Source organism: Primulina huaijiensis, chromosome 1 (genome assembly GCF_012295235.1).
Source record: "Primulina huaijiensis isolate GDHJ02 chromosome 1, ASM1229523v2, whole genome shotgun sequence".
Lineage (NCBI taxonomy): Eukaryota > Viridiplantae > Streptophyta > Magnoliopsida > Lamiales > Gesneriaceae > Primulina > Primulina huaijiensis.
This window is the reverse complement of record NC_133306.1, coordinates 19940996-19966299: the sequence shown is the minus strand read 5'-3', so window position 1 is coordinate 19966299 and position 25304 is coordinate 19940996. Positions and strand designations below refer to the sequence as shown.

The 25304-nt window shown below is 32.8% G+C and overlaps 1 protein-coding gene and 1 long non-coding RNA gene across 5 annotated transcripts; both read left to right on the top strand.

Annotated features, from left to right (window-relative positions):
* The first annotated feature begins 2964 nt into the window (after positions 1–2964).
* Positions 2965–10607, top strand: LOC140982935 (nonsense-mediated mRNA decay factor SMG7-like). 4 transcript variants are annotated; one of them, XM_073449737.1, is made up of 8 exons: positions 2965–3206; positions 4176–4334; positions 4501–5112; positions 5239–5361; positions 5863–6098; positions 6180–8146; positions 8311–8448; positions 10076–10607. In XM_073449737.1, exons 2-6 carry the CDS (start codon positions 4260–4262, stop codon positions 8122–8124), a joined length of 2991 nt encoding a protein of 996 aa, XP_073305838.1. In that variant the 5' UTR covers positions 2965–3206; positions 4176–4259; the 3' UTR covers positions 8125–8146; positions 8311–8448; positions 10076–10607. The 4 variants fall into 4 exon arrangements, with proteins under 4 accessions (XP_073305838.1, XP_073305848.1, XP_073305830.1 ...); XM_073449747.1 differs by having other exon boundaries at positions 2965–3245; positions 8319–8448; XM_073449729.1 differs by having other exon boundaries at positions 2965–3245.
* An 11413-nt stretch (positions 10608–22020) lies between these two features.
* LOC140958929 (uncharacterized) lies at positions 22021–24249 on the top strand. Its single transcript, XR_012171858.1, has 3 exons — positions 22021–22194; positions 22544–22597; positions 23860–24249. It is a non-coding gene; the product is annotated as an uncharacterized lncRNA (long non-coding RNA).
* Positions 24250–25304: the final 1055 nt, after the last annotated feature.

Here is a 25304-nt window from a genome sequence, read left to right as displayed (position 1 = left end):
GTTTTGTTCTGATACAACATATTGTATTTAATGCTATTGATTATGTTATAAAGTTTGTTTTTCGAATAATAACATTTATTTCCTTTATTTTGGATTTCATTTCATAATCTGATCCAACATTGGAGCACTACATTTTAATTTAATGATATTTTTGTCAAACTTTTGATGTGATACAAGACATGCCAGCAATTTTTGGTTCACGTCAATGCTCTTACAAAATAAGACTAACACAAAAAAAGATTGTCAAAGTTATTGTCCAAAACCAAAATTTGAAAACTTAGTGGATCAAAACTCAAAATAGAACCAGTTAGAAGACCAAAAGGTTATTTTCCATAAATTTAGATGTCTTTTTTCATTCTCATTTAAAATAATTTTTTTGGGTCTCTAACTTTTCCTATTTTGAGTTTGGTCCACTAAGTTATGAAATATTGGTTTCGATGCACTAACTTTGAGTTTATTTGGTTTTTAGTCCCATTTTGTCGGAGTGCTGACGTGACACCAAAAAATTCTGATATCGTACCAAAAATGATGATGTTGCATGAGAAATTATTGACTTGTACAATATCACGTCAACAATTGCACAAAAATAGACAAAAATTAAAATTTGGCTTACTAAAACTAACTCTGAAAATATAATGAATCAAACCCAAAATTGAACAAATTATGTTTAAAAAAATTATTTTCCCTCGTTCTCATAAGCCTATTTATTTATTTTTTTTTAAAAAAAATACTATCTTAGTGCTCAAATGCTAGGACTACATTAGAGTAATTTTTTTCGTTTATTTTGAAGAGCATCAATGAAACATAATAAATAACAATACTGAAATAAAAAAAATTGAATCTTTGAGTTAAAANATTAAAAAGTGCAAATTAATGGACTACTACGAATTGATCGACAACATGAAAAAACAGAAACTTTCAAATTTACAAGATCAGAAATATAATTTCCCTAAAAAAAATTTTAAAATGTCAAGTGCCAATTAATTATGTGCTAATTTATTTTAACTGTATCAACAAATAAGTAAAATTGAATAGATTGATTGCATATGCTCTGAATTTTTATTTTTAGTTAGATATCGAAATAAAATATTTTACCTAAAAATTAATATCATTATTGAAGATAAATTCGTTTGGAACAGATGTTGAAGTGAGATCCCCCGGTTTCGGGCTACTGAATTCTCGCAAAGTTAACAAATTATTATACAAAAAATATTAGAGTACGTCTCTTGTGAGACGGTCTCACGAATCTTTATATGTGAGACGGGTTAACTCTACCAATATTCAGCATAAAAAGTAATATTTTTTCATGGATGACTTAAATAAGATGTCCGTCTCACAAAATACGACCTGTGAGACCGTCTCACGTAAATTTTTGCCAAAATATTATCAGACAACAATTATTTGCACTCAAATTTTTATTGATTACACTTCCATTTGAGCCACCATAGATTACGAACATAGAAATTCTGCATTTGTGCAAGTCCCATGCACACACTTGAGCAGAACCCACATAATACATGATACAGGAAGTACAGTTGAGTTTATATTGGATTATATATTGTCATATCTCACAAAAATTCGTTGCAATCTCCAGTTTTCTTGAAATGTTATGTCTTATGGTACAATTTTACCAATTCTTTTTGTGCCTGAGTTCATCAGAAAAATCGTCCAACAACACTTGGTAACCAAAACTCTTTGGTTTTACCTGTATTTTTATGACTATATTCCATTGGATAAAATCTGATTTCATGTTAGCTTTTCACTGTCTTTTGTCAATCAATCAATTAACAGAACGATTAGAAGTGAATTATAATATATAATAATTAATTCATTGAAAAAAAATTAAAAAACACAGTGGTGTAATAGATGTTCGGAGATAAATAACTCCAACTTCATCCGTAATTCCACTTAGGAAAGATTGCATTAAAAAAGATTCATACAATCTTTATACAAATCCACATGGATTATGACTCATCATATTGCCTAATTCGAAACTCTTATTATCATCACAACAAAGACACAATTGTTTGGTTTGTGTGTAGAACCCTTAGTTCAGATAAACGATAAACGACTCGATTTATCAAAATTTCTACAGTAAACGATAAACGACTTGACTTGTCCGGCGATTAGAGTCGTGTAAATATGTACAAACTACAATTAAACCTAAAATAGCTTGATACTATTTTGTCATTATCCAAACTTAGGTATATGTCAAACTAACCAATTACAAATATGGGGTGATGATTGGTGAGGTTTACTTTACTCTCAAAATTATATTGGTATTCTGACTGAGAAAAATTACAAACTAAGCAAATTAAGAAAAATTAATAGTTATTTTTATAACTATTGCTAATGCATCAAGAAATTAATTAATTTTTTTTAAAGCAATTTAAAATTAATATTTTGAGGAAAATTTAAAATTATAATTTAAACTTGTACATTATAATGGTGTAAAAAGACACAAAAACTCTTGTAAGACGGTGTCATGGATCAATTTCGTGAGTCGAATCTCTTATTTGGGTCATCCATGAAAAAATATTATTTTTTATGCTAAGAGTATTATTTTTATTGTGAATATCGATAGGGTTGACCCGTCTCACAGATAAAGATTCGTGAGACCGTCTCACAAGAGACCTACTTGTAAAAAGAATAATCTCGTGTAAAAATTTGGCTTGTTAATGTATTTTTTGAGAATTTAAAATGATTTTACAAAGTCAAGCAGTAAAAATAAATAAATTTGAGCAGCAGACACAAAAAATCGTATAGATGATTTCTTATCTTATACTAAAAAAATAAAAATAAAATATAATTTTAAAACTTTAAAAAATATTTTATAAAACAATGTCACAATATTTTTTTTAATTATATTTATAATTATATATTTGACATATAAATTTGACTAAATTTTGACTAAAACTATTATAAATGAGAAAAAATGAATTTTTATTTATTACGATGTTTTCAGAGATTAAAAAAAAAAAAAGGAGAAGCAAGGGTCGTCTCCTGTTCTTCCTCTTCTTTTCCTCTCGCGTATCTTTTTCTTCTCTCTCAAAGCTAATGCCAGAAAATCCCCGGATACCACCCAAATTTATACGTTGAAAAATTGCAGCCACCAATCAAGATTCCTATACATATATATTTTTCCTATTTCTGGTGTTTGTAATATACAGGGAATTTATCGATTTCGTGGAATTAGGTTTTTCGCGGTGAGATATTTGCAGATCTGGTGCTTTTTTTGGTTTAAGGTTAGATTATTTATCTGATAATGTTATTTTTTGTTGTTTATCTCGTTGTTCATGGTTTAATTATCTTCGAGATTTTCTTTTAAATCATGGATACCTCGTTTATTTATTTGTTTTGTGAACTTGGTTATCTGTTTTAGGGTTTTGAATTGTGCTTTTCTTTGGAGATGTTTGGTGGTGATGGCGGGGGTATAGGGGGTATAGGGGTAAATCATTGAGTTTCGATATGATTTTGTGCAGTTATTATTTTTGGTTTAATGTGTATTTTAAATTTATCTTTTAGTATTAATATGTGTAGTTTAAATTTATCTTTTTTCTTTTAGTATCAGTATTTTAAAATACCGATTAATCACTAAAGTTCCTTTGATTTTGGAGTTTTTAGTAGTACTTAGCTTGTGGGTCAATCGCTTTGGTGAAGTTCATTGTCCTTTGAACACGAAGGTCCCTACCCGAGTTTACATCTGAAATAACCTTGGTACGGAATGGCGGAGTTGTGGTCTAGCTTATGGTTGTCTTTGTCTTTGTCTTTATCTGACCCTTTTTTATGAATGGGTTCCGCCAGACATATAACGATAAGTTGAATTATTATTCTCTACTTGTTCTTATGCACATATTAAACGTGTTCTGTAGAATTTTTTTTGGAAATCAGACAGTCCTATAAAATAGAGCATCTAGGGAGTATAAGGGCACATGGATCTGTAATCTGGGTTATGGATTTCATAAATTTTGTCTGGAGTATGTTTTGTTGTTTTTATATGCATAACTTGGGCAAGAAGATTTGCTAGATTATTGGTGTGACAACATTTATACCTAAATGTTGGGTTTTCAGATAGTCAATACTTTTGTTTTGGCACACGAATAGAGTGACGCTTAAGAGCTTTGGCTTTTTAGTCTTCTTTCTTGATTAATTTTCTGTTCATAACGTTGCTACAGGCAATTTTTCATGGACCGTATGTGTTATGTGTCTTCAGAAGTTTCATTTGGTGGAATTGATTCTTTCATTTCTTTGTTTGATGGATGATGACCATTCTGATGGATAACAACGAAGAAAAAAGTTCCTCAATAGAAGGTGTTCAGCGCCTCTTTAACAAGGTATGTCTTTTCTTTACTATGAAAGTTCTATAGAGTCGTTTTTGGTTGGTGTTGTGTTTGTAAACGCACGCAAGTCATTATTGATTAGAAATATATTTTTTTCCTGGAACACTTGCATTTTCATTAATAATTATTTCCTCCGGCCACGTGAATTCGATTTCTACAGAATATCGAATTGGAAAATAAACGAAGAAAAGCAGCACAGGCCAGGATCCCTTCAGAGCCTAACACATGGCAACACATGCGAGAAAATTATGAAGCAATTGTCCTTGAAGATCATGCTTTCTCTGAGCAACATGACATAGAATATACTTTGTGGCAGCTTCATTATAGGAGGATCGAGGAGCTGAGGACACTCTTCAACGCAGCTCTAGCATCCGCAGGTTTAGCCGCATCCCAAAATGGGAAAGGTCAAGTTCGTGACGGACCTGATCGACTTACAAAGATCCGTTCCCAGCTTAAGACTTTCCTTTCTGAGGCGACTGGATTTTATCACGATTTGATGTTGAAGATCAGAGCAAAATATGGTCTGCCACTGGGATTCTTTTCTGATGATTCTGATAATCAGATTCCGGTGTCAAAAGATGGAGAAAAATCTTCTGAGCAGAAAAAAGGCTTGATGTCCTGTCATCGTTGTTTGATTTATCTTGGGGATCTTGCTCGTTACAAGGGCTTATATGGCGAAGGAGATTCTAAAGCTCGGGATTTTACGGCTGCATCTAGTTATTATATGCAAGCTTCTTCACTCTGGCCTTCAAGTGGTAATCCACATCATCAGGTGAGTCAGTTCGTATTTTATTGAACAGATTTTGTTACCCTGGAGCATTTGATTAAAATATTCCTCCAGTTTTTATAGTTACCTTTGATTGTTTACTTATTATTAATTGTCCTTTATTATTTTCAGCTTGCTATACTTGCTGGATATTCAAATGATGAGCTGATATCCATATATCGCTATTTCCGAAGTCTAGCTGTTGATAACCCGTTTATTACTGCAAGAGATAATTTGATAATTGCATTTGAGAAGGTAAACTTCTATGTGATTACAATACATTAACTGCACAAGACTCACTTATGACTTGTTTGTTGTCTTTCTTAAGGTTTTACATAGTTTAACGGCTCGGATTGGTGGTATAATTTCTTTTACCTATATTCTATCAAGTTGTTACTTCCCGTATTGCATAGGGTTTTGTATAGCAAGGTAGTTAATAGTGCACGAATCATGCATTTGTTACCTTGTCGACTTGTCTATGTTTTACTTGTGTTGGCATTTCAAGCATGTTCCTTTTGCACCTAATTGAAATGTGTTTTAGCAAGAATGGTGTAATTAAATATGTTTTTTGCATTTTATATGAGAGTCTGTTGTCATTAAAAATCTAGGTTCGTGTCGAATTTTGTTAACTATGGTCAATAGATTTTGTGACAAATGCAAAGTGCAAGGATGCGGTAGGATTTAGGAAGAAGGATGATGCTTTTTGATCTTTATGATATCAGAACTATCGTCATCTTTTTATCTTTTATTTTGCAGAATCGGCAAAATTATACCAAACTTCTTGGTGATGCTAAAGTTACTTCCGCGAAGACAACACCTTCAAGAATTCCTGGGAAAGGAAGAGGCAAAGGGGAAACAAGACAATCTTATAAAGAGAATAATCGGGTATCTACTAATTCAGTCAAGGAAAGAGCCTCAAATAAATCTGATCTCTTCAAAGCCTTTGTCACGCGATTTGTTAGACTGAATGGAATTCTCTTTACTCGCACAAGGTCAGTTCTGAATTTTGGAGAGAAATGTAAGAAATATTAATATACTTTTAACTTATTGTTGTTTATTAACTGTGATGACAGCTTGGAAACTTTTCCGGAAGTGTTTTCAATGGTGAAAAATGATTTATTGGAACTTCTTTCTTCTGGGCCTGATGAGTTCACCTTTGGCTCAGATAATGCTGAGTGTAAGCTTACAACTGTCAGGCTGGTTGCCATTGTAATATTTACGGTGCACAATTTAAATAAGGATAATGAAAACCAGTCATATGCTGATATACTACAGCGTTCAGTTTTACTTCAAAATGCTTTCACTGCTACCTTTGAATTTATGGGATTCATGCTCGAAAGGTGCTACCAGTTAAATGATCCAGCGTCGAGCTTTCTATTGCCTGGCATTATGGTTTTTGTAGAGTGGTTGGCCTGTCGTCATGATGTTGCTGTTTGCTGTGAGCTGGAGGAGAAACAAGTCAATGCAAGGACTTTTTTCTGGAACAAATGCATTTCCTTGTTAAACAAGCTCTTATCAAGTGGCTATTTGTTTCTGAATGAGGATGAAGATGAAACATGTTTTTCAAACATGAGCAAATATGATGAGAGTGAAACTGCAAATCGTCTTGCATTGCCCGAGGATTTTGAATTGAGAGGATTTCTTCCTCTCATTCCTGCCCAGATTATCCTTGATTTTTCTAGGAAGCATTCTTTTGGCAAAAAAGAAAAAAGTTCTCGTATTCAACGGATCATTGCATCTGGAAAGGCACTTACTCATGTAGTTCGGATTGGGCAGGAAGGATTCTATTTTGACCCCAAGTTGAAGGAATTTGTGATTGGCGTTGAGCCACAGATTTCTGATGCTTATCTGTTTTCCAGTCCTCTGGAGTCCAATGTAAATGACAACTCTGGGAGGCAAATGGATCTCAATCCTGTGCCACAGTTTGAGGGTGGTGTGGAAGTTGAGGATGAGGATGAGGATGAGGTTATTGTTTTTAAGCCTTCCACAATCGAAAAGCATTTTGAGGACTTTGCTCCAAAGTTTACTTCTTCACAGGTTCTTGCTACTTCTGTTGGGGGGGCTGGACCTAATGGTCTTGGAGGTGAAAATGGGTCCTTGTCTGTTGGAGACGATAGTCTTCTAGTGCAGAATGTAATTAGCGCTAGCATGACACCTGCTACAACCTTTGCTAACGGCACTGCCCAGTATCTGCAGCCAGTCCAAACCAGCACATCAAAGTGGGTTGTGGATCAAGCTCAAATTATGAAAGGGTTGGCCCAGCTCCATTTAATGGAAAATGAGTCATCTCTTTGGTCTGAGCTGGGAGATCGGTTTCGAACTTCTCAGCCTGCTACTCTTTCTGTTCCCTACTCCCAGTGTTTCGATGTTGCCACCGGCTATAATGTTCCAATTCCGATTCCAGAAACTACGTTGCCATCAAAATTTGACTCCATTGTATTCTCTGGAGCAACCTCTGATAACCTGCTTGTGAAACAATCTTCAATGATTCCATCTGGCTTAAAGAAGAATCCAGTGAGTCGACCTGTTAGGCACCTTGGTCCGCCACCTGGTTTTGGTTATGTTCCTCCCAAAGCTGCGGATGAATCACTGAATATGGCTTCGAAAAATGAAAATCCTTCAAACCCTCAAATGGATGATTACAGTTGGCTAGATGGTTATCACTTTCCATCATCTGATAAAAGTGTTGGATTCAGCAATTCTCTTAATCTAGTGGGACCTACATTCCATTCTGTGAGCAATAGCAATGGTTCATCGAGCATAGCAAGTTTCCCTTTTCCTGGGAAGCAATCATCCACGCTACAAGTTCAGAGCGAAAACCAAAAAAGCTTGGGGGATTATCAGTTTTCAGAAAATATGAAGCTATACGACAAGCAGCAGCAACAATCTCATAACAGAAATCAACTGCCAATCGGACCTGTGCAGCAACATAAAGGATCATCTGGAAACCAACAGACATTCGGGCCTGCACAGCAGTATCAAGGACAGTCTCTCTGGGATGGTCGTTTCTTTGTGTGAGATGATTAAGGAGGCATAGAAGGTACGTTTGTTCTTTATAAATTTATCATAATCCATTCTTCGTCAATCTATTTTACCTTTGTATTGGATGTGGAACATTAATTAGCTAGTGTTTGCATATGTAAGCTATCAATAATTTTCTCATGTGGATTTTACTTTCGTTATTAATTTTTTTAATTTATTAAGGTTACCAGTTTACTGCGGCAAAATACCATTGCCTGGTGCCACTATTTCAGCAATCGCCTTTGCCGATTGGACGATGTTAAGTTTTTTCTGGGAGCATGGTTGGTGTTAAGAGTCTTGCCGGCACCTGCTGTTCAACAGGTCTCTCTCTCTCTCTCTCTCTCTCTCTCTCTCTCTCTCTCTCTCTCTCTCTCTCTCTCTCTCTCTCTCACAAACACATGTGCACACACAGATGCAGTGTGTCTGTGTTATGGACCCGTGTGTTTCTTGGTGAATCTGTGTTCACACCATCATATCATCTGCTCTTTGATGTCATGTTTGATTTAAGTGCCGGTTTTATTATTTTTATTAGCTGTGAAAGGATTAGTGAACCATATAGTATTTCAGTTGTTTCTGGAGGATGCTTGGGAATTGCTTTGCATGCTATGTTTGGTGCATGCGAAGTTTAACGATAACATTTTTTTGCTCTGCAAATTAAATTCAAAGGCTTTGGCTTGGGCATTGATTCTGCTGCATTTTTCTCACAGGACTCGACCTTTCAAATAATTATCTATGGACTATGCATAATCTTTACTCTCTTGTTGCCATAGTTATTATTAACTATTTAACTTCATGGGCATTATACCCTTGTAAATGGAAAATGGTCTAATTTCTTCTTTCCATCCTCAAAAATATTTGAAGAAGTAAATCGCATAAGAAATAACAAATTAATTCTGTTTTTCTTATAACAAATTAATTCTGTTTTTTGTTTGGTGGATTGAAACTTAAAAACTATTTCAAATTTTTTTTCTTTTGTCATTTATTTGCACATTAATATGTCCCTCAATTGCTTAAATACTTGATTTCTGTTTCTTGAAAATATAACCAGTTTTAGAGAATTATCATGAAGTGCCAATTTATCTTTCCCTCTTATGAGTTCTCTTAATTGGATATTGTTTCTATTTTTTGTCACCTTGTTACAGGAATTGTTGTCGTACGTTATTTATTTCCGGCATTTGTAGAATATGACTCAAGTCCTATTATAACCGCATTATTTCAATGCCTTTTTGGGAATGTAATTGTTTGCTCTATTCTATGGCATAAATTGGGGAAAAATTTTAATAACTCTATCCCAGCTTGAGTTAACACATCCCCACTGTCAATATTTTGGGAGGCGTGATTTTTGGAGTTGATTGTGGTCTGTGGAGGATGAACTGTTGCGGAGCTTTCCTATTAGTTGGTGTTTATTTCCAAAAATATTGAGCAACCTTGAAACGTTTTCCTGTTCAAGTTTGGCTGCTTCTAGATGTTTTACTTGTCTGGAGAAGAATAATGTATTGTTAATATAGCATTTGATGTTACAATTAGAAGGAGAAGCAAACTAGTAAAGATATGGGAGTCTGTGGTAAGCATGGAAACTCAAAATCTTACTTTCCTCTGTTGTCATCATGCCACATTTTACCTTTCCAATTATGTGATGTATATCTCGTATACCTTTGAAGATGGGAATGTATAATTCAAGATTGTTGACAAGCATTGACGATGTTAGTGATTTGTTGCGGGAAGCTGTTTGGCATTGATTGGAAAAATTTATCTGTGACGCAATCGGAAATGAAAGTGATCAAGATTTACTCTTGACTCCTCAACGAGTTGCTTTCCCTTCTGCTTTTCTGCTCTATGATTTTCTACCTACTCTTCGTATTTAATTTTTTCATCGACCTCCACCCTCAACACCTTTCTTTTCGTGTATTTCTTTCTATGCGCACTTAAATCATCTAATTTCATGCAGCTCGTGCCGTGCTTTCCAAATTATTTCAGTGGAGCTTATGGTAACAAATAGATCGAGTGATTGGAATTGGAAACTTTATGAGCTTGTCTGCCTTGTCTTGTTGTATCAGTTGGGATTTCTTCTCTAGGAATATCACAAGTAGACTGGAAGCAGTGGGCATCAGGATTGATTTAAAAGATCAGGTGAATATTCTTTATATGAAGTCTTCGTAGTTACATTTCATGAAATGCAGGTTCAGATGCTGAAGTTCTCCTCTCCAGTGTATTCCTGACAATATGTTGTCTCTGCGCATTGAAGATGTTGAATGGAACTGAAAAAGTCGTGGGAATGTTATTTTATAGTGATCTGCGAATTATCCATTGTGGGTGTTTAGACTTAAATAAGTTTGTGACTATGAACTCCAACTTCATGGTTAATGTTTTTATCGCGAAAGTACATTTTTAGATGAACCGTTAGGTGAATGTTATCCCTATGTATCGCAATCTGTTGCGAATATGATATTTGTTTCTTGAATTTGGGATGGTTCTTTGAATGCTACTACCATAAGATGGTCCTTGTTCATGTTACTGGTATTATGCACGGACGTGGTGATTATGGGCACATCATTGCAAGACAGACAACCTTGGCTAAAAGTTGGGAAGTTCTTATCTTCTCTTACAACAAATAAATGAACTCGATAAAACGTTAAGTTTGTTTGAGAAATGCCACCTTTCTGGACATGTGAAATTGCTAGTTTTTTCTATATATTTGCATTTGATTCGAACGAGTCGTGGGTATTCTATTCCCTAGAATAGTGTTAGTTGTACGTGATTTTAAGTTCGTTGAACTTGAAACTTAAAATATAAATCCCCTGGAATGCATGACTCATTTTTAACCACTTCATGTTATACTTGTAAAATTCCCAACAAAACTTCACCATAATAACCACGCGTTAAATACCCAGCACAAATTATAGCGAAACATCCAACACAGTTTCCACGTAATAATTTATGAAACAATTTCAAAATATATATCACAAAAAAAAAAAAAAAACGTATTAAAATGCCTCTTTTAAAATGAGCCATTTAGATTTTAGAGCTATTCTGCATTAGCTATACTAAGATGTATGCGTGATAATAGAATACTTTTGATTTTTTACAATTAAACATACGTTTTCAATACAGTCTGTTAATTGCTTATTACTCATTACGAAATACGTAGAAATTATATATATATGTGTGTGTGTGTGTGTGTGTGTGTGTGTGTGTAGTTACATAAGATTAAATCTTGCACTCCAAAGTCGCGAGTCAAACATCATATGTAATATCACCCTTTGCCTAAAATAGAAATTGTAACTATCACCAGCAAACCTGTCTTCTTCCCGCCGTTTATTGTAAGTCTAACCTAGGGAGTTCGATCCTGCAAACGGAACTAAATTAAATAAACACTCGGGACATTGAAATTTTCATGACATGATCCAAGAAACCTCCAACTGCAAACCATACACATTGAATTTTTAATGCATAATTATCTGTTTCCGGAAAATACAGGCAGGGATTGGTTCTTGTTTTCTGGATTCCATATTCACGATCTATATATAAATAAAGCTATTGGGTTAACTTTTATGTATCCCCATCTTCTAAAATTTGATTTACTTCACTAAAAATAGTCATTTGAGAAAATGAATCTCAAAGCTTTCATTTTTCTGGCTACCCTTTGCGCAGTTCTTGTCATGTCATCTGTTGCAAATCAAGATGAGAAAAAGTGTAAGTACACGAAGGCGTCCTCGAGAGTGAGAGATTAATATATTAGGCCTGATCAACTTTTTCCAAGTGTTTTTATTTTTACTGCAAAGCATCGTTAATTCTTAATTTTTTCAGGAGCCTCTACTGTTGAGAACTTGGTCTTTGTTGCTCTTGAACTAAATACAAGTAAATCAACTCGCCTATATATATATATATATATACACACACACTATATATAAGAGTTCCTTAAATTTGAATTCATGAGATCTGTGATAATATTATTTAATTTGCTAACTCTGAATAGTAACTCAGAGAAAAATATATAAAAATCTAGGTTGCTTTTTGAATCTTTGACTTATTAGAACTGTTCGATTTCAACGACAGCTCCTGCAGGCTGCCTTTCTGCACTATCAGTTTATGTATAACAATTCAAGATATTTTTCCTTTTTAGTTTAGCTATATTGCGAGTTACACTCAGTCAGTGTTGATATGAGTATTTTTGTACCTGGTGGATGCAGCTGAGGAAGCAAGTCAAGCGGGTGATCAGAAGTGGTATGGCGGAGGGGGATATTGGGGTGGACGTGGAGGAGGATATGGTGGCGGCGGATATTGGGGTGGGCGTGGAGGAGGATATGGTGGTGGAGGATGGGGTCCATGGGAAGGAGGCGGCGGCGGATGGGGTGGCGGCGGCGGCGGTGGCGGATGGGGCGGAGGAGGAGGGTGCCGGTGGGGCTGCTGTGGTCAGAATTACCATGGAGGGTACTGTAGGTGCTGCTACACTGCACAAGAAGCTCTAGCCTACATGCAAAATGAAGCGCAGCCTTGAATAGTACTGCATCAACATGTCATTCCGTGCATGTAAAATACAAATAATGCGCATGGATTAACTAGCTAGGAATTAAAATAAAAATAACGTTGAAAGTACTCTCTTTGAACGTCAATCTTTGTATTCAGGGTTTTTATTTGTGTTTGCAATGAAAATTCTTGATTTGACGACAAATGAAACCATAGATTCTCATACACAGAGTCGAACTTTAGACGAAAAATGAAAAATATTGAACTATTTTGTTGTGGTTAATAACTGCAAAATTCAATTCACAAATAACAAATACATCGAACAATATATAAATTAAATATACCATAAACAATATATTAGATTGATAACAAATATATCAACAAATATTTGAAATAAATACATAAATACTACTTCTCTCAATTGTTTCAGATACATAAATATCAAAATCTTTAATTTGAATAATGCCACTTTCCTTCATTCATTTCTTTTTTGAGCTCCATGCCTATATAACTATATTTAAGAGGCATTTTCAGTTTCCTTTTGTTGTATCTATGTTGTGTCATTTTCGTTCACGAGTACACGATGTCAAGTTTTAATATACAACAAATAAAGTATTGTTTTTCATGACGATTGAAAATTTATATTCACACTATATACTGTAATTAAAATAATTTCTTACTTTGTTTAGAAAATCAATGCAAAGATTTCAATAAACTAAAATATATTAAATAATGTGGAATTTTTCAAGGACAACTTTGGATACACGATATGAGACATGTTCTAGATACAATATTAATTATGCCTGGTTCGGTACGATATACCGATTTTCTCAAATAATACTGTACACCGTATTGAAAAATTTTGGTACCGAAAAATGAATAAGGATACCGTACCAAAATTTTGATATATCATGGTATGACATAAATTTCATACCGTTCTTACCAAAAAATTTTGGTATACTGAAATTTCAATACGGTATCGGTATAATACCGTTGATACTGAAAATTTTAAAAAAAAATTGTGTTATTCTCACCACAATCATAACAAAATAACTTCTAACCATTAAAAAAAAAAAGTTTCTTAATGCGATGGTTGTGATTACAATAACTGTACACAATTAATTATATCATTCTTCTGTCCATATGTCTATGGAAAACTTTAAATATGTAACTTAAAGGAAATTTAGAATGTCCAATAAAAAAATACCAAAGAACCGCTCTTATAGCCAATCAGAACACCAAATATCTGAAAAGAGTTATAGGTGTTTTTAACCATCTATCCTACCAATTAAGAACAGAACCCATACCTCAAATTTCACTTGGCAGCCACAAATAACATGATTTATCCAAATGAATTCCAAGAAAACATAAATATCTCAAAACAAAACAGGTCTTTGGACAAATGCGGTAAAGATTCAACTACACAAGCCATAGCTACTTTAAAAGGAAACTAAACGCCACAGATCGAACAATAGAATTTTATAATATATGTTTCAAAAGAACAACTTAACAAGCAAAAATTCTACGAGACAAGCAGAGTATTCTCAAAACAAAAGTGACACATCAAATATATCACAAGTTTTATTCTTAAATGCTCTAGGTTATAAGTTGCAAAAAATAATGTCATGTCCTGCAAATTTTTTGAAACTTCAACATCTCAAAAGACCTGCAAAAGTTAAAAACTAAATTTTACAAATATTAGAATTTAAATGAGTAGACATAAATATAGTCTTACTAACTATAATTTTGTTGACTCCTCAATCTCAAAGGACCTGCAAAAGTTAAAAACTACATTTAGTTAAAAATATTAGAATTGAAATACGTAAACAATAATAAGTAAACATAAATATAGTTTTACTCTTCAAGTTAGTCCAAAGTGAAGGGGGAAGATGAAGTGTTGGCACGGTCTTGAGTGACATTTGCGGCTGTTAAAAAAACATTAGTATCCATGCTAGATTAACAATGATATTATATAAATTTAAACTTAACAAAATAAAAAAAATTACTTTTTTCAATTTCTTTATATAGTTCAAGGTCATCGTCTGTTGGATCTTTAAAAAAAGAGAACTCCTCCGCGCTTAGCCAATCGCTGGTACACACTAATGTCTCTATATCTCCATCTTTTTTTCTGTTCAGAAAATCTGTTTCCCTTTGGCTAAAATGGTTTACTATTGGACAGTGCTGGCGGTATGAGCGAATGACCAGAGGTCGCCGTTGCGATTATTATCAAGTGTTCCAGATGTCACAGTATGTCTACTGAATTTATTGTTTTTTCTATGGTTATCCCTTTCATTGAAATTCACATACTCACATCGTCAAAACCTTACACTTTAGAGCCTTGAAGAAAATTTGGACTTACAATTTTTTGTGTCGTACTTTATTCGATTGGCTGCTCAAANTGGGAGTGTAAGACCCTGTGATTAAATATCCGGTAATATGGCATAATTAGAATAATTATTGAGTTGTAAATTAAAATAATTATTTATGCCAAATAAATTCAAGAAGTGTGTTAAAAATATGTATTTTAGAATATCGGAGAATTTAACGATATAAAATACATATAGAGTTTAAATAACACAGGAGAGCAAAATAAATACAGACCGGGATAAATGGGCTTGAGTTACTATTTTAGTAACCAAATACACAATACATATATACATATATATATATATACACACACACACACACACACAACTTACCAAATAAGAGAAGGAAGAATCGAGAGAAAAGGAAAAAGAAGAAAGAAGAACTCCATTCCCGTCACTTGTGTAGCGGCTGCGGAAAAATCACTATATCTCCTCCGTCCGGCGTCGAAATCTCAATCGGTCTAAAGGGGTGTCTTCCTAATATCCTAGGCTTTGATTCAAGACAGAAATCGCGAATTTTGAGCAAGGATAAGGGTAGATCGAAGCTGCTGTTCCGGTGCTCTGTTCTACGCGAATTCTTTCAGTGTTTGGGTGAGCGTTTTTGGGTTACTGCGATTTTTGTAGTTTGAATTTGTAGAAATGACCTAAATAAACTTTGTATTGGTTTAAGTTTTCTGTTTATAGCCGGTAAAATCATCAAATTTCGATAAGAAACGGATTTGTTATGATTTTTCTACCAAATGTGCCAAAATCAAATTCTGCAACTGTGCTGTGCAAGACACCTACTGTAATTCGAGTTTTTGTCAATTATGCGCTCGGATTCTTGACTTGTGATTCAAATAATAGTTGTATAGCTATGTGTATTCTTCGTAATGATATAAGATTCGTTAAATTCCATTAAGAATTGAGCAAGTTATGCTTGTTTTTCTGAAACTGCTCAGTGTATGAGATTCTGTCCGCGAATTCGGAAGTAGCAGTGTGTTCTTGAAAATTCTGAGAATAATCTACTGAGATTCTGAAGATGGTTTCAACTAAAGAAACTTAGATAATTGAGTTATCTTTCATTTTCAATTGGCGGATATTGATTTGAGTTAATATTGAGAGAGATATGAATTTTATGCTCTTTTGTGCCAAATCAGACATTGGTGTGGAATGTAGTTTTCATAATCGGCTTATTGTGATTTTGTTTAGGCCGAGAATCTTGAAGTGAAGTTGATATTGGATTGTCAAGTTGGTATAGGTATGTTACAGTTCGGTAACATACGACGGTAAAATATAAATTATGTTTAATTGTCATTCTGTGTTACATGGATCGTGTTTATGACTTGTTGACTATTGTAAATTGTTAAATGCCTTCGTTGCGATCTATGTTTATTATTATGACATATTATTGGCATTTAGCATAGGGCATACAATTATGACATTCATGTTGAGCCCTATCGTTCTTGTTAGCCCATTGTTGATATCCGTTGTTATCTGGCACTGTTGTTTATCTCGGGATCATGGTGTGGCTGATAGGCCTATACACATGAGACCGTAGATGTGATTGAACAATCCCGTGGTTAGTGCAGCCTTTTGAGGTGAGCGCTGAGATTGTGTCATCTGGTTCGTTCTGTTGTGCCATCATGTTATATCGTATCAGCTGTATGGAGGCCGAGTCAGGGGTGTTATTCAGCACAGCTTGGCATACCTCGCATACTTGGCAGGACGGTTTAGCTGCATGACGATGTAGCTCCCCTGTGTTGTTGCTCGAGCATTATTCCAGTTGTCATCGTACCGTTTGTTTGCTCATGTTATCCCGATTATTCGTTGAGCCTTTCATGCATTGCATATTACATTTTATTATATGATTATGCATGATTTATGATTATTATTGTTATTGTTGAACTGTTTCATACCAGAATCCTAACCTCAGTTGTTTTCTGGGGGGCTGCTGTGGTTGCTATTGGGCACCATGGTAGATCTCCCGAGTCGTTTTGCAGCATCAGGCCGAGGTTCCGCTAGTGGAGCTCGGGATTGAGATTGGATTGCTTGGTTCTGTTCAGTGGAGTCTCCCAGTTAGTCTATATATATGACCGAGGTTTGTTTTAGTCTTGTATTGTAGTTTATTTGCCGGGGAGATGCCCCGTGTATTTGTAGTGATATTTGGTTGTTTTCATGATGTTCTGAGTCGATTCTGTGGTTTGTATGATCTGGTGAGTATTTGATAAGTTTTAAATTCTGTTTAGTCCTGGCCAGTGCGGCTTCAGGTTGTTGACTTTGGTTTTGTTTTAATGACTCTAGTTGGAGTATATTTTGATATAAATTGTTGCTTGAGTTTTTCGGGATGTCCTATTTACAGGGAGGTCATGCCGAAATTTTTCTAGGCCCTGAGGTCCGTTTTAAATTATTTTAAACCATTTCCGCTGTGAATCTAAATCAAACCATTATTGTTTGATCATTAATTGTCATTAGAGTAAATGGGCCTCACAGGGAGTATATAAGGAGGATTACTCTTTTTTATTACGACGTGATATGCTTTTTATCATGAAAGTACCACAATATATTCTTTTGAACAATTTAGCTCAAAACTATCCTCTGTTTTAAGAACAGTTTCTTCTGTTCCGACATCGTGTTACAATCACAAATTTCATTCACACTTCTTCTTTATCATTTTGAGGTAGAGATAAAGGTATCGCCATACCTTTTTACTACTTCATAATGGCTTTTACCTACAGTTTTTATCTGTTTGAAACCTGTGAAATGGTGACCATGCGGCATGTACATTGTACATACACATGTTGGCACTTCTACACCTTAATTTTCATGTTATTGAATTGGATAAGTTTGTAATAATGTGAGTGCTGTTTTTTTAGGCTGAATCTTTTCGTAACTACAATGTAATGTTCTGAAAATCCTATACTTTATATGAGAATGTGATGCTAGTCCCTTATTTAAGTGCTATGACTATCTATGTCATGTTTTGACTGGTACAAGTTTACTTGAATTAATATATTTTCTTTGTATGTTTGTGTAGAGCATGCACACTTAATTTTCATTTTTCAGTTATTCTCCAAAGAAGAATCGTCAACAAATTATTAATATCTTCTCATCATGGTATAACTGCTGCAAAGAAACTTGGGGATTCAGTGGAAGCAATTGCTGAACTGAAGAAACTATTTTCACTTGCTGAGAAATATGGTTTCTCTGAGTGGATTCAATTTGATGCGTCCACTGTACGTGTCTTGGCCTACTATACTGGAATTTGTTTGAGGTAAAATTCCACAGATTCTGCGTATGTTCATAGGTAAATGCAGGGCTGTAGATATTCCATTGTAAATATTTGTCTAACTTTCTGTATCTGGTTTATGTTTGTACAATACTTAGTTAATAGAGATTTTCTTGTTCCCTTGATGATTTTGCTGAGTGTTCAAAAGGGCAGCAAGAATAAATGCTCGAAGGCTTGTACTGGTAGGGAACGATGAGTGGCAAAAGGGAATGGTTGAAGTAAAGATTCTTGCATCTGGGGAACAATTCGAGGTTAAAGTCAATGAAACTCATATTTATTTATATGTTTTACCTTTTCATTTCAAATTTATAATAAAATTTTAATTTTAAATAAAAAATAATTTTACGTAATAAATATATATAAAAATATTATTATTATTCGTATTAAATAATAATAATTAAAATTGTGCAAGTAAATTTGAAATTATATTTATTTAATATAAAATAAAAATAAAAATGAACGAAAGGACAACGAGACCCACAAATAATGAGTGTTAATGTTAAAATGAACGTTATAGAATAGAGATGTTAATATAATGTGTATGTAAGATGTGGATCCGACGATTTTTTATGAGATTGTAGATGTTATAACGTGAACTAATGTGGATGTCCATTTGTCCATATCTTTGTATTATTAAAGTCAAAACTTCCTAGACTAACTATCTTGTGGTGTATGGTGAAACTTTTTAATCTTATTCCACAATTTTGCTCATCACATTTTCTCACCAACATTTTCATTCAAAAAATTTATTACTTTTATTTAAATTTTTTTTTAAAAAAATAACTATTTTCTTTTCTATTTTGTTGGGGACCATACACATCTTGTATGCCTCAATCGGCTATTTTATATTAAAGTTAAACCTCTTAATTATGNGATAGATATATAGATCCAGAATAACTGATAAAAATATCTTTTGTCCTTTTTTAGTCTTCGGTATTGGAAAATATTTGGAGCTTTAAATGAGTTTGTTTGGCACAAAATCATGTTTGGACAAACAAAATGCACATAACATGAAAAATAGCCACCAAACTGTGTGCCTCTTCTTATTTTTATATTTTAGAACTCAAACTATTTTTGTTGAGTGAGCTGAATCATTTAAATTGGGTAAGAAAGGGTGAATAAACTCTTAAATGATTTTCAAAACTTTGACTTATTTATTGCAGTTTTTTAGGTTATTAAGAAATATGATTGAACGACTAGTTTTGCTAGATCATTGAAAATTAAGTAAGTGCGGAAACGGTTCAACTTGACTAGTGATAAAATATATATAAGACAATTAACAAAAAACGACTTGAAACTAATATGCAAGAATATAAAGTGCGTGATGAAATGAGACAACACTTTATGAATGTTTAGAGATAACACTATTATGTCACTCTTTCTTCTATTTAGGAAGATTTCTACTAAAAGACTTTAATTTTACAATGCATTGTAATAACTAACTTTAGCTAGGACTTATCAATATCTAAATTGAAACTCTTAGTGAATACTCTCTTAGTGATCACTTTACAAGACCTGAATGTTTAAGAACATTCGGTTCACAAGAAAACAATACAAATAACCCAACGGCCAGCCTCACAACTTGAGTTGGTAATATGCAGCATGTACAAATTGATCATTGATGATCTGATATATTCTGATAGGTTTGTGCTATCTGAGCAGGTTGAAATATGAATTCTTAAATGTGCTCGAAGATCTTAGAAGTATGGAGGTTTATTAGTTATGTGGTTTTATTCTCTTTAAAGTTTGTATATTTTGAAAAATTGTAACGGTAGGATTTGTTTTTCAACGATCATTTGTATTTGTTCCCGAAAAAATGTTCTTTTCACTATCATCACCGTACATTGCAATAAATATCATTTAATGTCCCTTTGCTTTTCGGTCTTTAGCTCCAGTAGTCTTTGAAAAGTTGGTTGACTTATTACATATTTGGAAATATTTTGCCATTCGGAGTTGGTAGGAGACTATGTCATAATACTTTATCAGAAATGAATTGACTTGCATAATTTGAATTTACTCAAATCTCACTGTTTGCATTTCGGTTGGAGTTGGTTTGAACTCGTGTACTGCATATAGAACTTTGATCCGGTTATTGACAAATGATCTCTTATAGCTAGAGCTCAAAAATTATCGTGGCTTGATTTCCTTGCATTAACGGCTTTAACTCTTGATTTTTTGTCTGAAGACTTGAAAAGATACTACGATCCGAAAACCTGAATTTACAATTAAAGTACTGTGAGAAGCAGTTTACGAAACTCAACTTTCGACACTTGCAAATACTCTGCAAAATTCCAGTTTTCATCTTCAAATTTTTTTTCATCTTTTTACTCTATTTTTAAGTATTTTCTGTCTTTCTCATTCTATATTTCAGTAAATTTTATTATATATATATTTTTATGTTTTGTCAATTCTTTGTGATTTGTAAATACATAATCATGTCATAAGTTTAATTCTTCAAATTTCAAACTATTTTCCTTTGTTTTTAGCATAATATTTTCTTATGAGAACCAACAATCAAATTTAGAACTCATAGTAGTTTGATTGGTAGAAGTTATATATATTTTATTTTTAGTAGTAACATTGGTGGTTTTTCATTACAACACATGACACGCTCGCATCGTATTTACAAATTTTGTGCAAACGAAATTATATGAAAAACATGCTATAAAAAAAAGTATATAGTCATCTTGCGAAACGTCATATAAAATTATGAAGAATGTTCTTCAGAAAAAGGAAAAAAAATAACAGAATTAAATTAATGTATTAAAAGTTATAATTGATAATAAAAATGTGATTATGTTTATTTCTACAATGAAAGCGCAATAATCAGAAAGAACATTTGAATTTTGGTCCACTCACTCTCAACAAATAAAAAAGAAAGAATGACACGTTCTTTGATATTTTTTAATTGGTAAATAACTTTTTTTTATTCACTAATTTTTCTTATTTTGTGTTTGGTCTACTAATTTTTCAAAGTTCGATTTTGATACACTAATTTTAATTTTTTTTTTAAATTTCAGTCTTATTTCACCATAATGCTGATGTGTTAGTTTGTCACCATAAAATATTTATATGACACCAAAAAATGTTGACATGATATTAAAAATTATTGGCTTGTTTAATGTCACGTCAACAATAATTAATTATATAATATTTTTTAGAAAAATAAAATATGTTTCTTACTCTGCAATAAGTTAGGGCAAGAGACTGGTATTTCGTATGCATATGGGCGTCAATAAGCTAGGCTTGATATACTATAAATATTTCATCATACAATCACGTGAATAATTGATTTTTGTGGTCATGGCATGATCGTAGAAAAATGGAGAAAGAAGTATGTCATTTAAATAATTAAAATGAAAATTATTATTTTTTGAAATTGAAATAACGAGATAAAAACATGATGCAAAGTGAAATGTGAAATATGGATGATTGAACCGAATATTATAAATTATAAAAAAAAAATCACTACCATACCAAAATTTAGTTATTCTAAGAGTTTTGTCTATAATGCATCGGAGTATTACTCATGGATCATCATTTTATATGAGATGTTCGTACGGACATTTGAATTTTTTTTAAAAAAAAATTGTATTGATAGACCACATGTTTTGTTTGAATTCAGATATTCGCACGAATATTTTGTATAAAATGATTTCAATATCTACTTATATTGAAGCGTGCAATTGAATAGTGTGGTCAGTTTAGTACGGTAGCAGGTCGTCACTTTAGCATGTGTAATTCACTTTGCGATATAGATGACCACTTGTTGCCTGTTTTGCAGTTCACCGCAATAAAAAAGTGAAAGCAACCAATGGAACCGGTTTACAAAGCACAGGTCCTTATCTCTTCTTTCCTCCTGCCCTTTTGTTCGTTTCTGCCATCTTCTTTAATTGTTCACTGTTTCTTGAGATTCATCTCTTCCTAGCGGTGCTCTCTTCTCTTGGATTGCAAAGCTTCTACTAGGTTAGTGTTCTTCTCTTGGTTTTGTTTGGGTTTTTTGTTCTCCCTGANCCGACTTAATCTAACTACCTCACTAATCTGTACACACTAAACTGTAGAATGGAGTGAAGACTACCCCACATGTTTAATACCTATGCTTTTTGGGTAAAAAAAACAGCACCGTCAGCTTTCGTTTGGGTTTTTTGTTTTCCTTGATACTCTTCGTCTTTGTTGTCCTAATTTATTGAATGGGTTATTTAGGCGATGGTTTGTTAAAAAAAAAAAAAAAAACTATCGGCACCTGTTAAATTATTTACTCTTTCTCAGACGACATTTATACCTAACATGCGATGTCATCCAATCTTTCATACAGCAAACGTAAAGCATGGTAGAAAAATAGAAACTGCTACACCATCAATCAAATCTGGTAAGATTCTGNATGTCATTTTAAAGTTCCTTATTTGATCTCTATTTTTTTGGAAGTAGCTTGCTATATTTAGTGCATGGTTTTATTCTGATTGATCTGTACGTATATTGTTAGCTACTGTCTTTCTCATATCTTTATTATTCACTTACTTACCATTTTATTATAGTTTAAAAACATATTGTGGTTGTTTTTTACTATATTACTTGTGTAATATAATATATTAATTACGATGAGAACATATGAATTATAGATTATTTGTGACTATTTGTAACAACTTTAGTTGTCCTTGACTACTATTTCTGTATAGGTAATATTTTATATTGCTTTGAGAAGCGTCAAACATTAACCCAATTTTTTCAATATGAGATTCGTAAACTGATTATTTTTCTTTCAGGTTTTACGAGGGAGCTTATTGACAAAAGTTTATTTTTATTAATTTATTCTATAATTTTGATTTAGGAGTTATGTGCAGATTCTCTACGAAATACCAACCATCACCAAATATTTGATAATTTGGTTGTATGGAAGTTTCTAACATTGTTCATTATTCTAACATGACTTATTTGCTAAGCTTTGAACATATATAAATTAGTTTTAAAACAAAAAGATAGAAGCTCATCCACCAGCCAACATAGCCAACTCATATATCTCCTTTGTAAATGTTGAATTCAAATTAAACTCTACTTTGACCATCTCCATCAACATAACAAAGGATATGTGTGAGTTGGCTAGGTTAATTATTACCTGTTGTTGCCTTCTAAATTAATTATTAAAACTTTATTAGCATATTTCTTGTAGTTTGCAAGCAGCAAATATGTGTTTTGTGTTAATTAACAATTATTTTAGATCACTTTGCTTAAATCTTGAAATCAGTTCCCTTATAATCATTAGGCACGACCTTATTTATCATATCATTCTTTTGCAAATTTAAAGATTGACTCATTAGGCTTTTAAGAATAGTCATCTTAAAGTTAACTTTTACATCATATCTCTTACATCATATATTCTTGTAATTGCTCCAATATATTTTTATTCAACTTGCTTTTCTTTTACTTAGAACTTCACTTTTTTTGTCTCTTTGATTTAATTTACATTGTATACAAAGGACAAGTTTTTTTTATACAACAAATTTTGATTTCCTTCGGTCTGATTGTGTAAAAGTTTTTCTGAAGTTATTGTTTTTTATTAACGTGTTTTTCTCAAATTTGGCTTGGAACAAATATTGTGGAAGATGGATCGCTGACATATGAACACCTTTTCAGGCTAAAAGCCAACAGAGAATATGTAGAAAATGTCGGTTCCTAGAGGCTGTACGAGGAGGCTGTACGAGAAAGCATGCCAAAGCATAGACCAACCATATGATTTTCAGATTCGAAAAATCAGTCAAATCCTTAGCTTGACTGAGATGGTAATTTCACATTCATTCACATTTTTCTCCACCTTTCTTTAAATTGTATGAATAGATATTAGTGTAAATACATTTTCATTCGCATGTTAAATCTTTCTAGATTAAAGCTCAGCTGAAAATTACAGAATCAGAACATCATTTATACTTTTTATCATGTCCAAATTGTTCCAAAGCTTGTGGACCTGCCTACAGATATGAATTTACGTGTCTCTATTGTAATCACGATTTTCTAAGTCTCATAACCTTATAATCATTGCTATCTTTTCCATATTGATAATCTTTCATTTTTTTTTTATTAATCTTTAACTTTGGTTTTCTTATCAATTGTTCAATAGATCAAATTACTGTAAATATTTTGGAAGCTTCAAAAATTAAATTACCATATTCATAAATCCATCAACATCAATCAATAATATTATTAAATATAAAGACCTTAGAGTCCTTTTCATGCATTCAATATTGATATTGATATTTTTTCCCCAAATCTCTAATAACCTGATTATATAGTTTTCATCAGATTAAGTTTTAATATGAAGAAGTTTTCCATGTCTAATTTAAGGTAGCTGGCTAAGCTTCTTTCCCTTTTACGCAAATTCAAATTTTTCCCTTGCTATTTTCACCTATGTAAGCTTCTTCCGCTTTCACCATTCTCATTTCTTTAAGAACAATTCCAACGTATAATAATAATCAACTAGCATTGTATTCAAGATAAATATGGCTTAAAGAAAAAGATGATAGTATTCAAATCATTCGATCTGATTAGCTAAATCAGTTTTCAAATAAAATAGATAAAACATTTGCAACTTACAATATGTATATGTAACTCTAACAAGTTTACAGATCGTTAAATAAACGAATTTCCATGTCTAACATGTCATCTTACACCTAGGTATGTCAGACATGTATAAATCCATTTATGTCATCGTTTTTTTATAAAGTACTGGCTCTTTTTTTTCCATACTTAACATTGATAGAAGTTGTTTTCCCTTTTTTATTCATTTAAATTTATAATTAGACAAATTAATTTTGATTAACACCTTCAAAACTGAAAGTATGTGTTATTAACTATGTCAACTAATTTTAAAGGAGTCGATGGTAGTTTTATTTTGGTTCATATTTAATTACATTTATGCGTTTAACAACAATTAAAGTGTAAAACAATGCTTTTACAAAAATAAACGTATAGTTCATTTCTTAAAAAAAGAAACGCTAACACGCTGTACCGCGAACCTGGGCAAACACCTCAAGAATTGAGGTGATAGGATGAGTCACTCGAAGATGTTTAACATTAATAAATAG